This window comes from Semicossyphus pulcher, unplaced genomic scaffold (assembly GCF_022749685.1).
Source record: "Semicossyphus pulcher isolate SPU_LCO1_2020_fin unplaced genomic scaffold, fSemPul1.0.p SCAF_11, whole genome shotgun sequence".
Classification (NCBI taxonomy): Eukaryota; Metazoa; Chordata; class Actinopteri; order Labriformes; family Labridae; genus Semicossyphus; species Semicossyphus pulcher.
The window spans coordinates 23,855,700-23,875,256 of NW_027211615.1; the positions used below are offsets into that span (position 1 = coordinate 23,855,700).

At 39.8% G+C, this 19,557-nt stretch overlaps 1 protein-coding gene across 1 annotated transcript in view; it reads right to left on the bottom strand.

Moving 5' to 3' along the window:
• Positions 1–19,557, bottom strand: part of ryr3 (ryanodine receptor 3) — a 133,819-nt gene that overhangs the window by 100,943 nt on the left and 13,319 nt on the right. Inside the window, exons 2-7 of the mRNA XM_069683579.1 lie at positions 15,628–15,747; positions 9,580–9,684; positions 1,896–1,910; positions 1,390–1,464; positions 913–991; positions 514–626 (exon numbers count right to left, since the gene is read on the bottom strand). Of these exons, the coding sequence (XP_069539680.1) occupies positions 514–626; positions 913–991; positions 1,390–1,464; positions 1,896–1,910; positions 9,580–9,684; positions 15,628–15,747 (507 nt within the window). The remainder of the gene's footprint in view (positions 1–513; positions 627–912; positions 992–1,389; positions 1,465–1,895; positions 1,911–9,579; positions 9,685–15,627; positions 15,748–19,557) is intronic.

The following is a 19,557-nucleotide window of genomic DNA, read 5'->3' on the forward strand; positions in this document are numbered from 1 at the left end:
ACTCACCCATTCACACACACACGCACACAAAGTGCCCAACTGTCAATCAGTTAACACATTCGACATGTAGACATGAGGGAGCTGGGGATCGAACCTCGACCTTCCGATTGAAAGACGACCGACTCTACCACTGAGCAACAGCCGCCCCAACATACAATAAACATACTTTTGCGTTTTATTAGTAGCATAAGTATTTTTTGAAATGAACAATGTGCATTTTAATATTTATGTAATCATTTCAGATTTTGCATTTGTTATCTTTTGCCTTGCGATTTACAGTGGGGGTTTATCACTTCTTGTCCTTATTGTTAGTGTATTTGTTGACCTGGGAAGCACGATGCTGCTACAATTAAAGGGGTAAATAAAGTTTTATTTAATTGTATTTATTGAATCCTAACAAAATGAGTAAGATCTTTAGAATATAACTTTAACCCTTCTACTTTCTTAATCTATTCCCAATTGTGTATCAGTTTGAAAAAGTATTGTATAGAAGATCTGTTGGATTTGACCTACCAGGTATCTCTCTGTCGACACACTAACAAGGATGAGGTCATCTCCGATGCGAACTTTCTCTCCCTCCGATCTCTGCTTGGACGCAGGGTGGATGGTCCACCAGCAGGACTCTCCTATTGATTCAAACACAGAAATTATTCTGAGTGGCAGAAACTAATAAAAGCCGTCATCTGACGGAGCCGTCGAAGTTTTGTTCCCACTTGATAAATGGCCTTAAACCTCTCTTTTGTTTAAATGTCAAATGTTGTACGGAACACGGTAAAAGTATTTCCCTTATAGGTATTGATCCATATCAAGGTTAGGGCGACCTGAAACGGCTACTCAGGACGAGGACTGAATTCAATAAAAGCAGTTAAAACCCAAGTGAACTCTGTAAAGTGCCTGTTAGTCATACTGCACCTGTTGAATCTTCTTGTAGTCCGACATCAAATGACAGCTTGTCTGTAAGAGACCTTGATGTCTTCAAACAGGTCAGGAACTGGTGAATAAAAAATGAATTATAGTCAGGTCAAAGGAAGACAAGCAGAGAGGGGAAATCACTCTTCTTCAAGTGCGTCTCGTAAAATACGATTAAGTTATATATTTTTGAATCAAAAATAGAGAATTATACTTTATATGTTCAATTCTAAAACCTATCCGATCAGTCAATTAAGGGAACATAAGTAAACGGCAATTTTAATTCCCCATTTGTCTTGTCTTGTTAATGTTTAAGATTTGCAGCTTTTTTTTGTTTAACTCAGTTGTCTTTGATATTCCTTATTCTGTTAAATAAAGGGCCAAAAGTAATCTGTATATGTCTGTGCATTTCTTTTTGCAGCACGTGCACCCAAGCACTACTTTACCGGACAATCATGATAAAGCATTGTTGATACTCACCATACCACTGAAGGAGTGGCGAAGGAGGATGGCATGACCGTAGAGCAGGGTCCGGTGTCCACCCCCTTGACCAGCCTGCCAGGAAATACACATGAAACAAATCATTATCATGTCAGCATATAGCATCCTTGACCTGTAACCTCCCTTCACCGCTGTCAGATATTAAGTTAAGAGTTTCCTCTGCTTTTGACACTGTGTGAGTAAACGGCATGGGACTGAACAGTAAGAAGTATCTTCAACTTCCGCTCTCCATTCCAAGTGCAAGCAGGAAACGGAGTACAAAAAGAGGGAAGCAAACACAACTACAAACACAATCAGCAAACACATACATGATGACACACTCCCACATTCATTAAACATGTTGCCCATTCTTGTTGTGGCAAACAAGAATGTTGGTGACACACTGTAGCAAAATGAGGAAATGCGAGGAAACGGCTGAACAAAAAAGAATAAAAAGATTTCATTTCTTCTCCACCGCGGAGTGGAATAAAGAAAATTCTACTTACCTTTTTAATCAACCTCTAGCAGCAGAAGGAAAAAAAGAGAAGGAACCATAAGCAGTGGCATGTACAAAATCTCTGCAGAAGCGAGTTTGAATGGCTTTTATTATTGGGAGCTGGATAAACACAAATTGGAAATAGGCCTACAGCCATAATGGAGTGGAAGGTCATGTTCAAATCAACTTAGGTGAGCCAAAACTCTCGCATTCCCTTCAGAAGGAATTTCTTTTTTTGCTCAGATTAACCTTTGGATTGATAAAGAGAAAATTCTAGAAAAATGTAGACAGTAACATATCTGGCACAATCATTATTTGTTAGATATTTCTTGTTATCATGGAGGAAATTTCTATTATTAGGGCTATAAACAGACACTCTACCCTCCGCTACGGTTATTTGAGAGTGTCTAGCGTATCAGATTTGACTGTCTTTTGAGGTGCTAAACAACATTTAACCTCCAAATAGAAACAGCTGGGACCAAGCCGTGGTCTGGGACTGTGCTAACCCGCATGACGCACACTGCAGTGTTTATCCAATAAGAAATACATGAAGGCTATCCTCTTTCTCACCCAGTTGTCAGCGTTAATTTGTGTGTTTGCTTGCGGGGTCACATTTAAGCTAACCCAGAGGGAACTCCCAACTGTCCCCCGAATGTGACCGCCAGCTAATTCCTTTTTGGCAACCAAGTCTCTCCCTGATGGCTTGTACCGGCGAGACAAAAAAGGAAACGGGGTTTGATGAAAAGAAAAATGGGAAGAGTATCCAGCAACAGCTGGGAGCGAGGGAGGGGGTACAGAGAGAGAGAGAGAGAGACAGTCTGTATTTCAGGCTTGCTGTCGTGCTGACTCATCACTGCCAGGAACTGTGACCTTTGGTTTGGTGCCCCTAAAGTTGTACTGTATCCTCAACAGTTTAACATTGGGACTGTAGTTGTGTTAGTTACAAAGACAGATGTTTGTGTATAAATAGAATAATATAATAATAAAATAAGACATAGCTAGACACCTAAATCATCCTGTGAGATGTTAGGTACTGGCTCTGACAATCCTTGCCAACACTTAGCTCACACTTTTCTGACTAATGTTTGTATATCAGCAAAGTTAAGCCATTAAAATAAAGCATTTGGCTTTAGATTTGCCCTTATCAGCACTTCTCATGAGTCTAGATGGCTTGGATTTAAGTGAAGCACTGATTATAGGCATTCTGTGCCAATGTTCAGTTAACAAAACCACCAAAGGACAGATCTCATTAGCAATTAATGAGGGCTCAATGATGGCGAGACTAGACCCCACACTGTTGCTAGTTTAAATATGCTACAGCTAACTAAAAATAGGTGTAACACAAGCTGAAAAACTGTTAGCTTTACAGTTGACAGTATAAAGTTTAACAGTAAAACAATTACTACATTCAACTACATCAAAAAGAGCCTCAAATGAAAGACTAGTAACTTAAACCATGACCTGTAAAATAGTTAAAAAAGCATACATTATATTAAAGCTCTATTTTTAATTATCTTGCCTGCTTGGCTTTAGGCCTACATTAACGTCATTCACCTAAATGTCCACTTTACATTAAACACAGTTTAGATGAAATAATTGACGTTATAATGGCGGTAGGATTTACATGAAGGCTATGTAATTTAGCAAGCTTACTAAACAAGAATATAGCAATTAATGCAACGAAGATAGCTTACTTCCAGCCAGGCACGGCAGCACTGAGCAATCCTGCTGAACACCCCGGTCGTTATGAGAGCTTCGAATTGTATGCGCCATCTTTGATATTTTTATCAGTTCGTATTTACCTGTTACACCCGAAAAAAGTCGTGTGTTTGTTCTACAACTGAAACATCGACGTAAAGCCTGGACAGTTACTTTAAGGAGTTGGGTTGCCCCTTGGTAAGTTGGCTATTGTTAGTTACTAACTGAGTGACTTTAACAGCTGCTTCATTCGCAAAGTTTAAACCAACGTTCATGGCAGGTTAGCTTTACGTCAGCTAACGGTCGTAACGTTCCTGTAAAGAACTAACAACCATAGCAAGATAATTAGCACGCACCTGCGACCAAATTACGCCATACGTTATTCCGTGACTTGGTCATCTTTGCTCCTGGTTTAGGACATGTACCTTTTTTCCAGTCGTAGGTTCTATCTTCAAGTTATATTCCTGACATCAAAAAGCTTGCAGTCTATCCGAATATTTGCCCTTAGACAAGTTTGACCAAAGAAAGCGTCAATCATCTTACTTAACGTTACGGCCAGCAGTGGTAGCAGAAGTAAGCTCCTCATGTCTTTTGCCCCTGTAAAAGTTTCAAAAACACCGCGTAGAGATACACTGTTAAAAGTAAAGATGGTGTGAGTAAATTAAAAAGAATTATTAGCGATAAAATAAACTTGAGTACCAAAAGTAAAGGTACTCATTGGAGTGAATGGCTAACTTTACTATAATGTATACTGATGTAATGATGCATGTCATGTGTTCTTCACTTTAATGTTACAGCTAGTAAAGGTGGGGCAAATTTAATTTACTGTACCGATGTGTAGCTTAAGAACTTGCGCTCTGGAATCAACAAAGTATCATCTTATTATAATCATTAAAATATTTTATAATTAATCCTAACCAGTAACTGCACTCATAAAAATATAGTGGTAAAATATTTGCCCCTGAATTATAATGAAAAAGGAAACTGAGACTACTTAAATTAAGTATTCTTACCTCAGTGTTGTACTGTGTAGCCTGTGGATGTACAGGTACAAAGTTTACATAAATCTTAAAATGTTACCTAACGTTACCTGCAAATAATAATGATGTATTTGATATTCTTGTTATCCAGAAATGTTACTGTTTAGGTTATATATTTTAAGGCATGTAAATAAGCAAACATAAATCCTTAGCACTTTTTCTTGAAAGACAGCTTAACCTGTTCCAATCCACCATTAGTGGAATTTGTAATATTCCTGTTGATGACTTTAGAAGCAGTTTTATGGGCCAGCATAAAATACAATCTACTTAAAATGATGAAGCATTGTCTCCTTTTGCTTTGCTAAAGCCCAACAGAGCCATTACACAGAACCATGACTAAGTAATTTACCTTAATGCTCACTTCATATCAATAATCTTATACAAAAAAGCCTGAGCATGGGAAATAGCACACTAATCAGATTTCCATGGCTGTGACAAACGGGAGTCATGCCAGACTCATTTTCTAAGTACCATCTGATCTGATATATGTACACATTTAATGCACTGTCCTTCAAATCATCTGGATAATGATATTGTGCTTAATTTGCCTTATATTTACTTTATAACAGTTAATCAAAATATTATGTACCCCGTAAAAAACAAAGAAAAAAACATTCATCTGGCCATTTTATTTTGAAAATGAAATCACAGGTAAGAGATGTAAAAAATAAAATAAAACTCAAATGTAGTGTGTTTGCAGTCCTGTGCATTGAGCCGCACAGGCTCGCCTGTAACTGTAGTGCAGGTGAACACTCTGAAATCAAAACTGATTTCCGGACATTTCCTCGTGTCAAAACTGATTCAGGACATTTCCTCTTGTCAATACCCTATAATAAAGTAATTTGATGTTAGAGACCAAACCCAGAGAAAACAGAACAGCACACCCAAAGCACAAAGTGTTTTCTGCAAACGTTTGGGTTTTCAGAATGCTATGAATAGGAATGTTATTACTACCTTTGGGAAGCAAAAATCAATAATATGCATGTGTTCTTTTACTGCAATAATAATTTACTGCTAGACTCTTATTGCATTAAAAGCCAAAAAAAAAGTGAAAATGAATAGCTTAAGCAAATGAGAAACAGACGCTCACTTGAAAGTGCTCGCACTCTTGCACAGAAAGTAGTCTTCAGAGGCAAGGCATTTGACTCATGTGCACAAGGTGACAGCACCGATGGATGTCTATTTCAAGATTGCCATAATTTAAAGTTCAGAGCCATCTCTGACAAGGTAATGGATTTGTCTGCAGACTGACTGAGGGTAAAAGAAGGTGTTGAGCTACAGAGAGATGAAAGCCTAATTTATTACGCAGGGAGTCTTTTCAGAAATAAATGTAAATTTCTTTACATCCATTTGCACAATATGTTGTAAGGGGGAAAATGGAATGTATTGCCATTAGCTTAATACCTGCCAAGTACTTTTAAACCAAATGCTGTACACGCTATAAATACAGCTTTTATGGCAATCAAGAAATGGGCATCACTCCAAGTGAAAGCGCCCAAAGTTCAACCCTTTCGTTTGGCAGTGAGTATGATTGTCATGCACACTGACAACATGATGGATGAACGAACTGATGGACCTACCCATTTTTCATGGTCAGCACTCTAGTAACACACAAATACAAATAAAAAAGAATGTGTTATTGGGGTGTACGCAGTCGATTACACAAATCTGAGAGCAACAATAGAGAGGAATGGGCTCATTACAGTGGAAAAGAAAGAGAGGGTGATTTATTAGCTCTGCAAGCAGAGAGTTTGTATTCTAGCCAACATCATGTTGTCTTGCCAAACAAGGCCAGCCAACAATGTTGCACTGTTGAGCACAAAACAAATCTGCTACCCAGGCTAATAACAATGCAGGCCTGATTCACCGGCAGATAGGACCCTAGTGGTTTACAAAATAAAGACACTTTTATAAAACCATCTGTGCCAGAAGGCTATGTTGTGCATGAAGGTACAGCTGTAGCCAGAACCATCCAACACATCACACAGTTTGGGCAATGTTGCACCCACCATATACACGCAAAAGCCATTTTCCTCTGACATCATGCTCAGGGTGGGATGCTCAAATGCTCTTTTAATGTTGTACTGTTGTGTTCCAGGTTTGGAAATAACAAAAAAAAATGTATCTCAAAATCTTCTCAAAATGTATGCAACCAAATAGACGATGGAAGGTAACAATCCAGACGGACATTGCTCCATATTTAAAGTTAAAACAATATATTTAGTGTCGTAAGCTACCATTGGCTAGTTTGACGACAGCTAATGTTAAAATTCACCCACTTCCTACCTAACATCACTCTTTGATAGTGTTCCACCATATGATGGGGAAGGCTTAAATTCGTAGTTAATGATTTTATGTTGCTAAATGTAATGTTAGCGAGGAATTCCTAGAATGCTAATGTTAGCTATTGTGATTTAGCTGTCCTAATGCGTTATCAAATATGTTGTTTTGATAATGTATAAGCTACAAACGGCTTAGTCACAATAGCTAAAGTTAGCATTCAACCAAATCCTAGCTAACACAACATTCAACCAAATTAGCTAACATACCATTAGCTAGGAAGTCACGCCTTTCCTGCCATGTCATGTATAACACTGTCAAATTGTAATGGTAGCTAGGAATTGGTTAAATGCTAGTGTTAGCTGTTGTCTTGTAGAAGCTAATAGGTTACCAAAAATGTTTCACCTTAAATTGTGGCCAAATGTTCCTCCTGATTTCTGCTATCCATTGTCTTTTCAGTTAATTGATAAGCAGTGAAATGATAACAATGTGTCAGTTCCTGAAACTCAGCAGTTGCCTATTTCCTAACAGCATTTCAGCGCCCCACCATGAGCGCTACTTCAGAGTCAAGTGGCTGCCATGTGAATATTGTGAATTATTATTCTGGAAGTGTTTAAGCTGGATTCATATTGCTCTTAGCACCGTAATGCTGTGTAGCGCTCAGGTTTCTCATACTGCTGCAGCTGTACTGCACAAGGATTCATGCTACCATAGCTTGGTCATCTCTGTTCCTATTTACAAGTGGTCTGTCCAGATTATAAGCTAAACAAAAATACTTTAATGAACAATGATTGCTATGAACATCAACATAGACCATATGTATCTTATAGGAACAGTGATGAAAAAAACCAGCACCAAAAAGCAATTCTTGTGTAATTTGTCCAAATTTAAGGCTAGAAACGATTTAAGAATCAAGCACTGTTTTCTCTTAGTTCTTCCCAAAACATATTCACAGGAAAGGGCTCCATCCAAACCATCTCCTGACCTCCCTCCTCTGGATCTAGAAGTGCTGGGTGATGAGGTTAAATGACACATGAAATGACGCTGTTAGTGCGCAGCAGCACGAGTGAATACGAGCATCTGACAGGCGTTTACAGTCCACACGTAGCCCACCGGAGTGCTTCATTTCTGTCGATGACATTCCCCTGGCTCTACAGCGTCTCTGCCCCTATCACAGATTACTTACCTGCTCTAATAAACATGCCAAGTGAGCTCCAGTGGAGGAAGGGGACTCACACTTTTTTGCGTAAATCAAGAGAGCGGAGGTTGAGGAGAGAGGAGGTTGTGGATGCAGCAGAGCACTCACAGATAGTTTCCCTCCTTTCTTTGACCCCCGTCAGCCTCTCATTATCAAAGACTTCTGATCTCTTTTTGCAAAACAGGAGCGTGTTACAGGGAATGAAACAAGACAGCTTCTATTTAGAATTCAATCGCTGCTCTTAGCGTTAAAGTAGTTCAGAGTATTGCTATGTACGATCTGTCTGCTCACTCTGAATGCTGGTGGGATTTGATCCAACCTGCTTATTGATTTTTAACAATTTACAGCAGAAATAGACAGAATGATGTGCAAAATGATAGATCGTCAATGAGTAATTAAGCATTTTTCAGTCTAGACGTCTTCGATCTGGCAACCTTATTAAGTGCTGTGTTAAAAGAGAGGCTGTTTCCATTCATACACATTGTTATAGATTACTCGGCCATTACGGTAATGTAGCACAGTTATAAATTACTTTCTCAAAGTGCACTCTTAAAGGCTGAAAAAACAACCCTCTCTTATACCTTCAAAACAAAGCCCCCATGCAACAGGGTTCAGCTGTTTTTTTAAATTTTGATTTAATTTGACTGTTTTTTGTAGTGAAATTATTTTTAGCAATGAGTATTTTTGTGATGCAACTAGTTGATATTTAAAGCAAGAAATGATGTCAAGTGCTGTAGTGAAGGAAACTAAGATTAAATTGTTAAAGGGACTTTTTTGTTTGTTGAGATTGAAAATTATTGACCAAAAGAGTCTTTTTTTTCCAGTTTCCAGCCACATTTGTGTCGACAGAAGAAGAAGTGGGGAAGTGGGACATCCAACATGGCTAAGATCCAGCTCCCAGAGCCAGCAGGTACTTGCTTGTTATTGTAAGCATCAAGTGTAGGGATTGTGGAGCTGTAAATTAACATTTTTACATGACGGCAATTTAATGGTTACAAAGTTGTACTCAATCTGAATTGCAGCTTTATTTTACAAAGGTTTTATTCTTGAAAAATATCTAACCGCGTTTGAATGCATCATTTTTTTTGGACAGCAATAGATTCATTGCTGGACTTAGCCTTGAGTGGGTGGCCTCACAAAATCACTGAAGTACTTCCAATCAGGCCAGTCTCCCGTATCTGAACAGAGCAGATTTAGTGCATTTGAATTTACTGACCGCTCTGCCAGCGAGGGTTTTCTTTTGAAGTTAAGTCAATAAATGTCCCTTTTAGATAAATGATGTTAACTGTGGTGAAGAAAATAATTCTCTTACAACAGCACATACAAACAGTAATATTGCAAAAACAGATTTAGACTTTTAACTGAAAAGTACACTGGTACACTACAGATTGATTTCTGTGTGTTCTTCATGTGTTATTGTGCAGAATGACACACACACAGAGTGATGGGTTACCGGTTGGGAGGAGGGAAGTACTCACCCCTTCGCTGTTCTGCCCTGTGTTAGCCAGCATCTCCTGCAGGGCCCGCACTGACAGGGACTGCTCCAACACAAAGCTACAAATACACAGGTCTGGAGGAACATACTGCAGGGTGGAAAGAAAAAGACAAGGGAGAAAGAAGGAGTAGGGGGAGAGGAGGGCGAATGGAAGAAGGGAAAGAAACATCAGTTTAGGAGGCAGTAATGAGGTATGCTGAGCTGCTGATGTCTCATACGTGGGAACAAAAACAATGTGCCGGGAGTGTGTTCTCCTTGAAGTTCTTTGACTTTGGTTTTGCTCTTTTATGACACCCGCACATGAAGCTGCACCCAACATTCCTGATACACAGAACTCTTATTTTTGGCATGACATATATTATATAAGTCCTATATCTCACCTTCCCTACAAAAAAACACACAGCAGGGAATGTTGAAAATGGTATTTATGTTGTGCATATACTTACTTTTCTCTGTTGAAAGTAATGCTACGTATACACTTTCTTATTTAGTATTTTATATGAAAAGTTTATTCGAAAGGGACAGAGAATGTTAATAAACTTAATTACAGGATGTAAACATGCCAGAGTTAGCAAAGATGCTAATTTACATCCTTAGTCTTTTTTTAGATCGTTATCCATCCTAAAGAAATGAATCGATTTAATAAAACCAGGAAGATTAAGTACTTTAAGAATTGTGTTTTAATTTAAAAACATGCCCACACATGAACCATTTTATCTTCATTACCATTTCTAGTAGCTATTTTCACAGCAGCAATTGGTTACTAAATGAAATGCAGGTCCTCATCTGAGACAAGAGACCAACTGGAATGATTAAACTGCTCAGCGAGGAACTGTGCTCATAAATAATTCTGATGACTTGCAACTTCTCTGGTATCCTGGTGTGTTGCTAACGAGTGGCTGGGGATTCTGAGGAGGGCTGTCAAAAGATGTGCAGCCCGCGGGCGCAAGGACCAATTATTATTTTGGCTTGGATTTATATTTCTTAAACACACAGGTTTGTTTAGCTCTCCTCTATAAGAGGCTTCAGATCTGGCTTTATCTTTAAAAAAGTGTTCGATGCATGTCTGAGACGATTCAATAATTCAGTAATAAGTGAGGGTCATAAATAATGCAGTGATCAGAGATCGTCCACAGCAAAGCGAGTGTATGTAACTGGGATGGAAATACTAAAACATCTAAAAAAGTTCTATCAAAGAGCTGAAGCCAAAAGAGGACACTGAATAATCCAAATGAGATGTATAGGATTACATAACTCAAAAGCCGTCCGGAGGCAGACCCCAGGACCTGTTTGCTACTTGCGTCTGTTTGTCAAATTATGAAAAATGAATATACTATATGAAGTGCTAGATGGCAGTGTTGATTAACATTACACTGCTGACATAATGTGCAAACAACAACACATAAACAAACAAATTAGCCATGGCCCATTAGCTCCCACACCCTCATAACCTAAACATAACTTCATATCCTTGAATCGCCCTTATATTATTTAGTACATATTTTCTGTTTAGCAGTTTTTATAACAATAGCCAGCAACACATCACACGCACTGGCGTCTGACTCTCCAGCGACACATATGAGGAATAATTTAAGGTGTTTTGGAAGCCAGCCCTGACACAAGTAACACAACCGGCTGACCCTTGACCTCTGCGGTGGAGTGAGAACTGCGAGCAGAGGGGAGGGCTGCTAGGTGATAATGAGGAAGGCGCTTCTCTGTAACTCAACACAGACATGTATGAGGTCTCCAACACCACCACTATGTATACCACCATGTCTTCTGTGAGCTGCAACCAACAGCCTTTACACAAGCAGCACCAAAATCTAATAATCTCACCACAAACTTTCAGACAGGCTCAGCTGAATATTTACTCTGTCTGAAGAGAGGACTCAACGTTGCATGACGCAGCTACACCTGTGGCATCATACGACCTTCTACAGTCAAAATTCACAACCTGCTGCAGACCTTACACCTCGTATGAATTATTCACCCCTAATTCTACAATTAACATACTTCTCCCTCGTCTGGAGATAGAGACAGTCTGTCTCAGTGCTTCCACTGACCTTCCACAAAGTGCTTTTTTTCCATACTCCAGAGGGGGCTTGATTCAATACATCGACATAAGCTGTAAAATAAGCAAGATGACCCTTCAGTAGATCAAACAGTGCTACTTTACAGTGTAGAATATTACATCATATGCAAGCTATCCAAAAGAGATTAAATAAAGTGAAATTAATTCTCTCTTCAAGGTCAGCTACTGTTGTAAATCCCATTATAACTCCCTCTTGTCCCCTTCCGAAATCCATGTAAGCTATCATAAGTAATTTTAGTGTCTTAAAGAGAACTATCTCACATGAAAGAATAAATGTGGCGATGTTCTACATTTTGTAACAAATCCCATAAAAAGACCAAAACAAACGCATAAATTCTACTAATAAAAATCTTCTATGCAACCCCCAGTGTAGTCCAAAAACTACTAACAACACACCAATGAGTAACCCTGTTTCACCTTGTTCTCCCATTCTCACCTAAAAATAGCAACATATCAACAAATTATGCCCTTCCCAGTAAACCTTTTATTTATTTATTTAAGATGATTTTTCTGGCCTTATATGCCTTTATTTGAGAGATTGAGAGAGAGAGGACAGTGGATAGTGCTGGAAGAGAGAATGGGGGATGACACACGACAAAGGGCCGAGGGTGGGAGCTGAACCTGGGGCCGTGGCATCAAGGACTACAGCCATCTGCACATGGGCCCAGTGTTGCCAACTGTTTTCCAATGAAAGTAGCTAGCACTAGCTCCAAAAGTCGCTAGATGAAGTCATACGCTAATTTGTATATTGGTGACGTCATCATGTATTCATTTGCATAACGTTTAGTGGTTGTGAGGCCAGCCCCGCCCACCCCTGACTTCCTGCGTAGTGCTGCTTCTCACGGGATAAGAAGAGAGAGAAAAAAAGTCGATGAGAGGGTCTGAAAAGTCGCTTAATCTAGCGAGAAAGACGCTAAGTTGGCAACACTGCATGGACCGCCAACCAAACCGCCCTCATTTGAGTAAAACGTATTAAAACGCTTAAGAGCCCAGCTGTTTTAGAGAATAGATGTTTAAAAATGTTCAAATGAAAGTGGATATATTCATGACCTGTTTGTAAAGGTTGACATCTTCTGGAGAAACGAACACGTTTCTCAATTCACAAACTGTCTGGGGAAGCATATAGAGACAAACTAAGACATTGGTTTGGTCTTTGGTATACTAACAACCTCATCTTTTAATACTATCAAAACTTCAACATTTTACATCACAACAATATATCAGATGTAAACAGTTAGTACAACTAGGAGCAACATCATACTCTAAACAGTGCCTCTGAACTTGTCTTTAATTGGACCTTTTGACTCCCTGGTTAACGCCTATCTTTCTTCTCTCCGGCAGCAGCAGCCGGCAGCCAGGCTTCATTAGAGAAATGAGGTGTCAACACCTGAGATCATCCAGCAGATGACAGCCCCTCACCTCGTGCCAAACCACATCGTCACCCTCGACACTGCGCTGCATTTCACACCAAAGGAGGCCTGAAGCATTGTCACGGGTATAAAGGTGAGAGGAGAGAGGCGTTTGTGACGGGCTGCCTAGAGCTCTGCACAGGTATGTGAACAGAAGTAGTTTTAATCCCAGTTTGAACCAGTCTTTACTTAATCCATACAGCCTTTAAAAACATCAGAACCAGGTGTCATTTGAGATTTTTTAAGAGCTGTGATCATGTGATAATCATTCTGCCACAAATAAAACAGAACATCATCAGTATAAAGATATAAGCTCCGTACTGTATACATCTGCTTTACTTGACAAACACCATTAAAATATCTCAGAAATATCAATGAAATTGTTATGACTCATGATAACATAATAATACAAGCACATAATAATATACAATTCTGTTGGTATTAGGAAGCAAATTCTCCAGAGACAACACGATCTGCCTCATTTCACCATGAAGACCATCCAGTACATCTTGTCAGAAAGAAGATTAATGGGCCGTGTGACAGAGAACTGACAGCTCTGTTGTGTTGCTACAACACCACAGGCAGGAAAGTAATGCTTTTCAAAACACCATAACAATGAGAAACTTCACTCGTCTGACAACAAAAGTTGTCAAAACAATCCTCTATATATCATATTTATACATGTAGCTTTGTCTGCCCAGGCTCTGTGTCCAACCAATGGGGTGCAACAGTGCAGAAACAGGCACATCATCCATAACTGGCGCCGTGAACACTGTCAGATTTGCTTGTTGGGGCTCTGGCCAAGCTGGAACTGAACCTGGATCACTGCAGTGTTGAAGGGGGATGTTTTTACTTCAAAGCACCCATTCTGAGATTGTTTTAATATAAGTAGTTGTACTTTGCACCAAGGGGTCTGGGCAGAAACTCATTCATCTCGTTATTGGACAGGAAAGCTCATCTCAATAAGTGAAAAAGAGGATAAACAGATGGGTTTAAGTGAAAGAAATCTTAAAGTGTCTCTTTGATTTACACTTCATCAGGAGGAGAGAGTGCCAAGGAACAAGACCGGACTGCAGACTTTTTCTGGATGACACCTTCTTTTGTGAATCTATTTCATAGGAGGGAGAGTATACGTCCTTTTCCCACTTGTTTAAGAATCAAATTAATTAAAGATCTAATACATTATTTTGAAAGGATAAGAACTTTACAGGTAAACATAATTAATATCATCCTCAAGTTGGGCCTCGTAACTATTTTTCCCTAAATTAAATGTCCAGAGATTCATGTCTGGGCCAAGATGTTGAGTAAGCTGCACTCTTTTAATTACATTACAAGACTGTCTACGCGGAATTTTATATCAAGTAAATCTTCACTCCTGCCCTTGCTTTGTCTGTCAAGCACTTTGTAAACATCTGTTTTTAAAGGTGCTTTATTAATAAAGTTATTATTATTTCATAAAGAAAGCAGCTTCCCCATATCAATGTGCAGACTGTACTTTAACAGTTACAGCAACCAGGGGTATTTGAACCCAATGGCATACTTCTGAAGTTGTCAGGACGTAAGGTAAAACTAAGGATACATTGTTAAAATAGTTAGCTTAAACTAATTGATAAAAGGGTCTCCTGTCACACTTTAGAGAATAAGTTAAGTCGCCAATGATCACCAGAGTTTCCCCCTCTGGGATTCTAAGTTGGCGTGTAAAACCAGGACTTGGTAAAGTTGTGCTTAACCATTCCCTTCCCCCCATCTGGGTGTGCCACTGGACTCTTCCATCTTGGTAACTGGTCAAACCGCACATGAAAAAAACTACATGAATTTCCCACGTTTTCCACATGCGATCACATGTGGAAAACGTGGACCACAATTGGAACATAGGAATTCACATTGGCTTCAAACATATGGGAAAATGGTTGAAATACTAAGCCAAGAGGGAATTGTTGAACAGATGATAAGAATAACAGGTTGAAAGTGGTGTAGCTAATAATAACAAGTAATGGATAAATATTTTAAACACTTTGATCGATGGATAAAAAGCTGAAATAATTGACAAAAAATTAGATTAATTGTTTAAATAAATATCTAAAATTAAATAATAAAAACTTTAGATACTTAGCGGAAAGTAAGGCTAAACAACAAGTCAATAGTTTGCTAAAAGTAGTGGATAAAATGTCCAGCATCTGATGCTCCTAGGGATAAATGCAACTACCATATTTCCCCACCACATTCAGAGCATGGTGGGTGGTGTCAAAGAAGGGGTGCTGGAGCTCAACTAATATGGCTGTGTTGTTATTAATGATGAAAAAGATGTTCAGAACCACTGCATTTACTCATACAAATGAAATAAAGAACTATGTATGTATTTTTCCCCTGAAGTAAGAAGTAGTTTCTAGACTTCTTCCCCTGCTTAAAGGTCATTAGTATTATGTTAAAGATGCTACAGCTGGCTGGCTTTTGAAAACTGCCTCTGACTTGCATTTCTTCATAATATCTCACAACTTAAATTCAAACAAAGCCGTGTGCCGCCCCTCACCTTAGCTTCAGACGTGGGTTCCAGGTAACAGAGGCGGTTTCCGAGTCCCTCTGCGGCCATGCAAAACTTGCGATGCTCCTTCTGGATGGTGGCCACACACTGGAGCACCACCTCATCTTCCTGCCAGAGGAGAGAGGAGCGTTAATGCCAAATAAATGTTTTGACAGCGACCTATCCGAGATAAACAAGACCAGACAAGAAGGAAATAATCTATATTGGCACAGTTTTGCCACATTCACAAGGTTTTAAACACATCCAGATATGCACCTTTGACTTATGGAGGTCACCGCGGTGGGTGAAATTTAGTTAGCAAAAAACAAACAAACAATAGGACAATAGTAATACAAAATAATGCATTTTTCACATATATTTATAAGCTTGTGAAATGGTAAAGTTACCCACATGGAAAGGGCGTTTTCGATTGGAAATCAGATAAAAGGAGCGGCGAGGAAATAGTGTTGTCATATCGGACAAACAACCATTCCAGCAGCAGAAAAGTAAAAGAAGAAACTATATTAATCAATAGCAGCAACAGCAAAGCAGCTTTGAGTAATATCATGTTTAAACCTGTTACTCAGCCTTTGCTATCTCTGTGGGAGAGACGGAAAGCCTCGATTCAATCAGTGCAACCGATAAATGAACATCTGTATCTGTCAGGGTCGAGAGGGTCGGGCTCTATTTGGCAACACACACGCACAGATATTGATCTGGTTGTGTACTGCGTGTGTGCGTGTGTGCGTGTGTATGAGTGTGTTCATGCCTCATGCCAGCTCACGTCCCACACTAATCTGAGCTGATGGTTGCCATGGTTCTGGCTCCCACCTCCTTCACAGCAGTATTAATTCAATAGATTTAGACACAGGCTGCAGAGCACCCACAGACTCGGGAGGCGAGATAACAGACCCTGACAATGTTTCAACCAAGGGCACCGAGGGACCCAAAACTAGAACATGTAATATAATCGCAAAGTAAAAGTCTAGTGATCAGACTCGTGTGTGAGGAGGAGGGGATTTTACATTTTTGAACACACTAGAATCCAAGAATAAATCAGAAATCTGGGTTTTTGATTAATTACATCACATCGCTGTAAATGAAATAAAAACAAGACAAATCCAGAACGACTTTCCGGGAACTAGGACACATTTTTCTGCTCTTTCTGCAGATGTAAAAGTTCAAACAGACATTGTCGGAGCCCTAAGTCATACTCTTTGTTTCATTTTTATGTGATGTTTTTCATTGTGTGTTGGCAAATTAGATCCTCTGTCTTTCTAGCTTCTATATGTGGGAGGTGTGCACAATCAGAAAGGTACTAACTGGACTGTCTTCCCACTTAACAATAACACACTTTGATTTCGTTACCTAAGCAGGGTGAAGGTGTTCTTGTGAAATCTTACACTGCAAATAATTAGTGGAAGACTGGAATAAAACATACTTTTTTAAGGGTAATACATGATGAATATATAACAACCTATTGTACAGATGGAGCTTTAGAGATGTAATCAGTATTATCCTTCAGGAACATTAAAGTAATAATAAAAAGATTTTCAATTATATAAATGTCTGTTAAGTCACTATCGCCAAAAGGGGTAACACAATGGTGATTGAGCCCACTGATGGCCCACTGATGAAAGCCTTTGCATTTGCAGTATTACAGACTAGGGATGCACGATATTGGATTTTTTGCCGATATCCGATATGCCGATATTTTACAACTCATTTAGCCGATTACCGATACCAATACTGATATTTTTTTCCTGCACACCTAATTGCAGAGATCATCAACTCTCTTCTGTATTGGAATTAGCGTACAGTATAATGGTGATACTCTTATCACATTTGTTACAACGGTCGGGGTGACGGGTCTTGAGATGGGACATTGCGCCGAGATCGGGCATTTAATCAAGTATATAGCAGCCCATTATTTTAACGGTTAATTATATCGGCCAATAGTTCATTTTTAAGCCAATATCGGCCGATACCGATAACGTGCCGATTATGTCATGCATCCCTATTACAGACTGGGTGTCTGTGGCTACTTTCACAGAAAAAATCACAAGCGGTGCCCAGTTAGTGACGCGTTTTCCATCACCCAGCAGTGGTTGGTCTGCCAGAGAGGGTAGGCGGAGCTAAGCGGCTGCTGTTCCACTCTCTGCAAGTGTTAGTGCGAGTAAACAGTAATCTACTATGGCTGATCAAACAAAGAAAAGATGGATGACTACAGATACAACTTCAAAAATAAGTGAAAATCCAAAGAAAAAGAAACAAACTGGACGCTCAGATGAAGCAAACAGTCTGAAAAGGAAAGCAACCGTCAGCAAGGAAAGTTACAACCGGAGCCAACCGTGGACGTCACACATGCAACACTGTCTGGATATTTGGGAAGTGTGCTTCCATTGGTAACCGTTTAGCGCCATAGGTGCCGCCAAAGAGAACAAAACTGAGTTCTTCGAGATTACAACTTTAAAGAGAATAATTTGACTGAAATTGATATACAAACAAATTAGTGTCAGAGGGGCATTTAGCTATTCAGCTCAGAAGCTAATTACAGATCTGACAAAAAGGACATAAGTCTCAGGGATTTATCAACAGCCTTATTAAAGATGTACGTCGGTCAGTTTGTGTTGCAGAGCAATAAAAATCAATCTTCAGGCGCTTTTAATGTAAAGCACAGTCGAGTTAAATGTCACCATTAAGTGAATGAGCGGCCGAGCTGGCACAGCACTCCTTACAAGCGGAGACTTAAATACCCTGAGACTCGACTTCTGGCTCCAGGCGAGTGATTACAGATAGCAGAAAGCATCAATGCTGGCTCTGAAACACTGCTGCGGCCTTACTGGTCGTCTCTTGATGGAGGAAACGCAGCTTGTTGTTTCACGCTACAGATAGGGGGGAAACTCGATACGACCACAGGATGACCGAAGGCTTGTCACCTCTTTAAATTTGAGTAAATGCGCCTCTTTCCTGTTAGCTGTTTGGGATTGTGGTGGCCTTATGAAACCAACAGGGCCTTGCACCATTAAAAGCAGACTCAATCTGCATGTGGAAAGTTGCATGTTTTTTTAAGGCTTATGTAACCGCTATTTTTAGTGCCAATTGTTCTATAAACATGGCCAATTTCGTTAAATGTTTTATTTATCAGTAAGGAAAGTCCTCAGATCCAGCACAAAAAAATACTACACTGAAAGCCAGGCAGAGACACATATTCATGCATGCTTGACAACCATTCTCAAAGGCTTCTCAGATGTAGAAATTGATTTTAGCTTCCTTTGATAGTTCAGCTTCAGAACTAGAAGTGGTCTGAGTCGCTCTGGGATCAAAACTATGCGCAGACTGGATGCCATCCAGTCATCTGAGCAGTGTGAGGCAATGGGAGGAAGAGCAGGAGAGAGGATAATGCCAACATCGCTCTAAATAAATAGAACCCCGAGAGACACTACATGGGAGGGTTTGACGACAGGAATGGATTCATAGTGCGCGTTCTTTCATAAAAATCCAATCGCTATGATTAGATTTATAAAAAAAATAATGAAATAGCAACGTGTACCCACAGCCCGGACACTCTCTGAAGACACTTTCTGTCTCTCTCTGCACCCCTGACTTGATCCCCCGCCAGAGAATCTGGTGAATCTGAGGCAAAGTGATCCTCGCAGCAGCAGTGTGACCATCTGCTAGACAGCTAAAGAGCAGCATCAGTACTATGTATAGGGCCCCGGCCTGCAGCGGGAGGAGGCAAGAGAGGGGTTGGGTGGCTGCTTTACCCAGCTTCCAAGTGTAGAGCGGGAACTTGACCCTGCCATCTCCCAACCTGACCCCACCCGTCCTCACTACCCCTCGAGATCCCTCTGGTACCTGTTCCAAGAAATCTCCGCTTTAGCAAAACAAAAGGAGGGATTGGTTCAATCGAACGACCACTGGCACCGTTGGATGTGT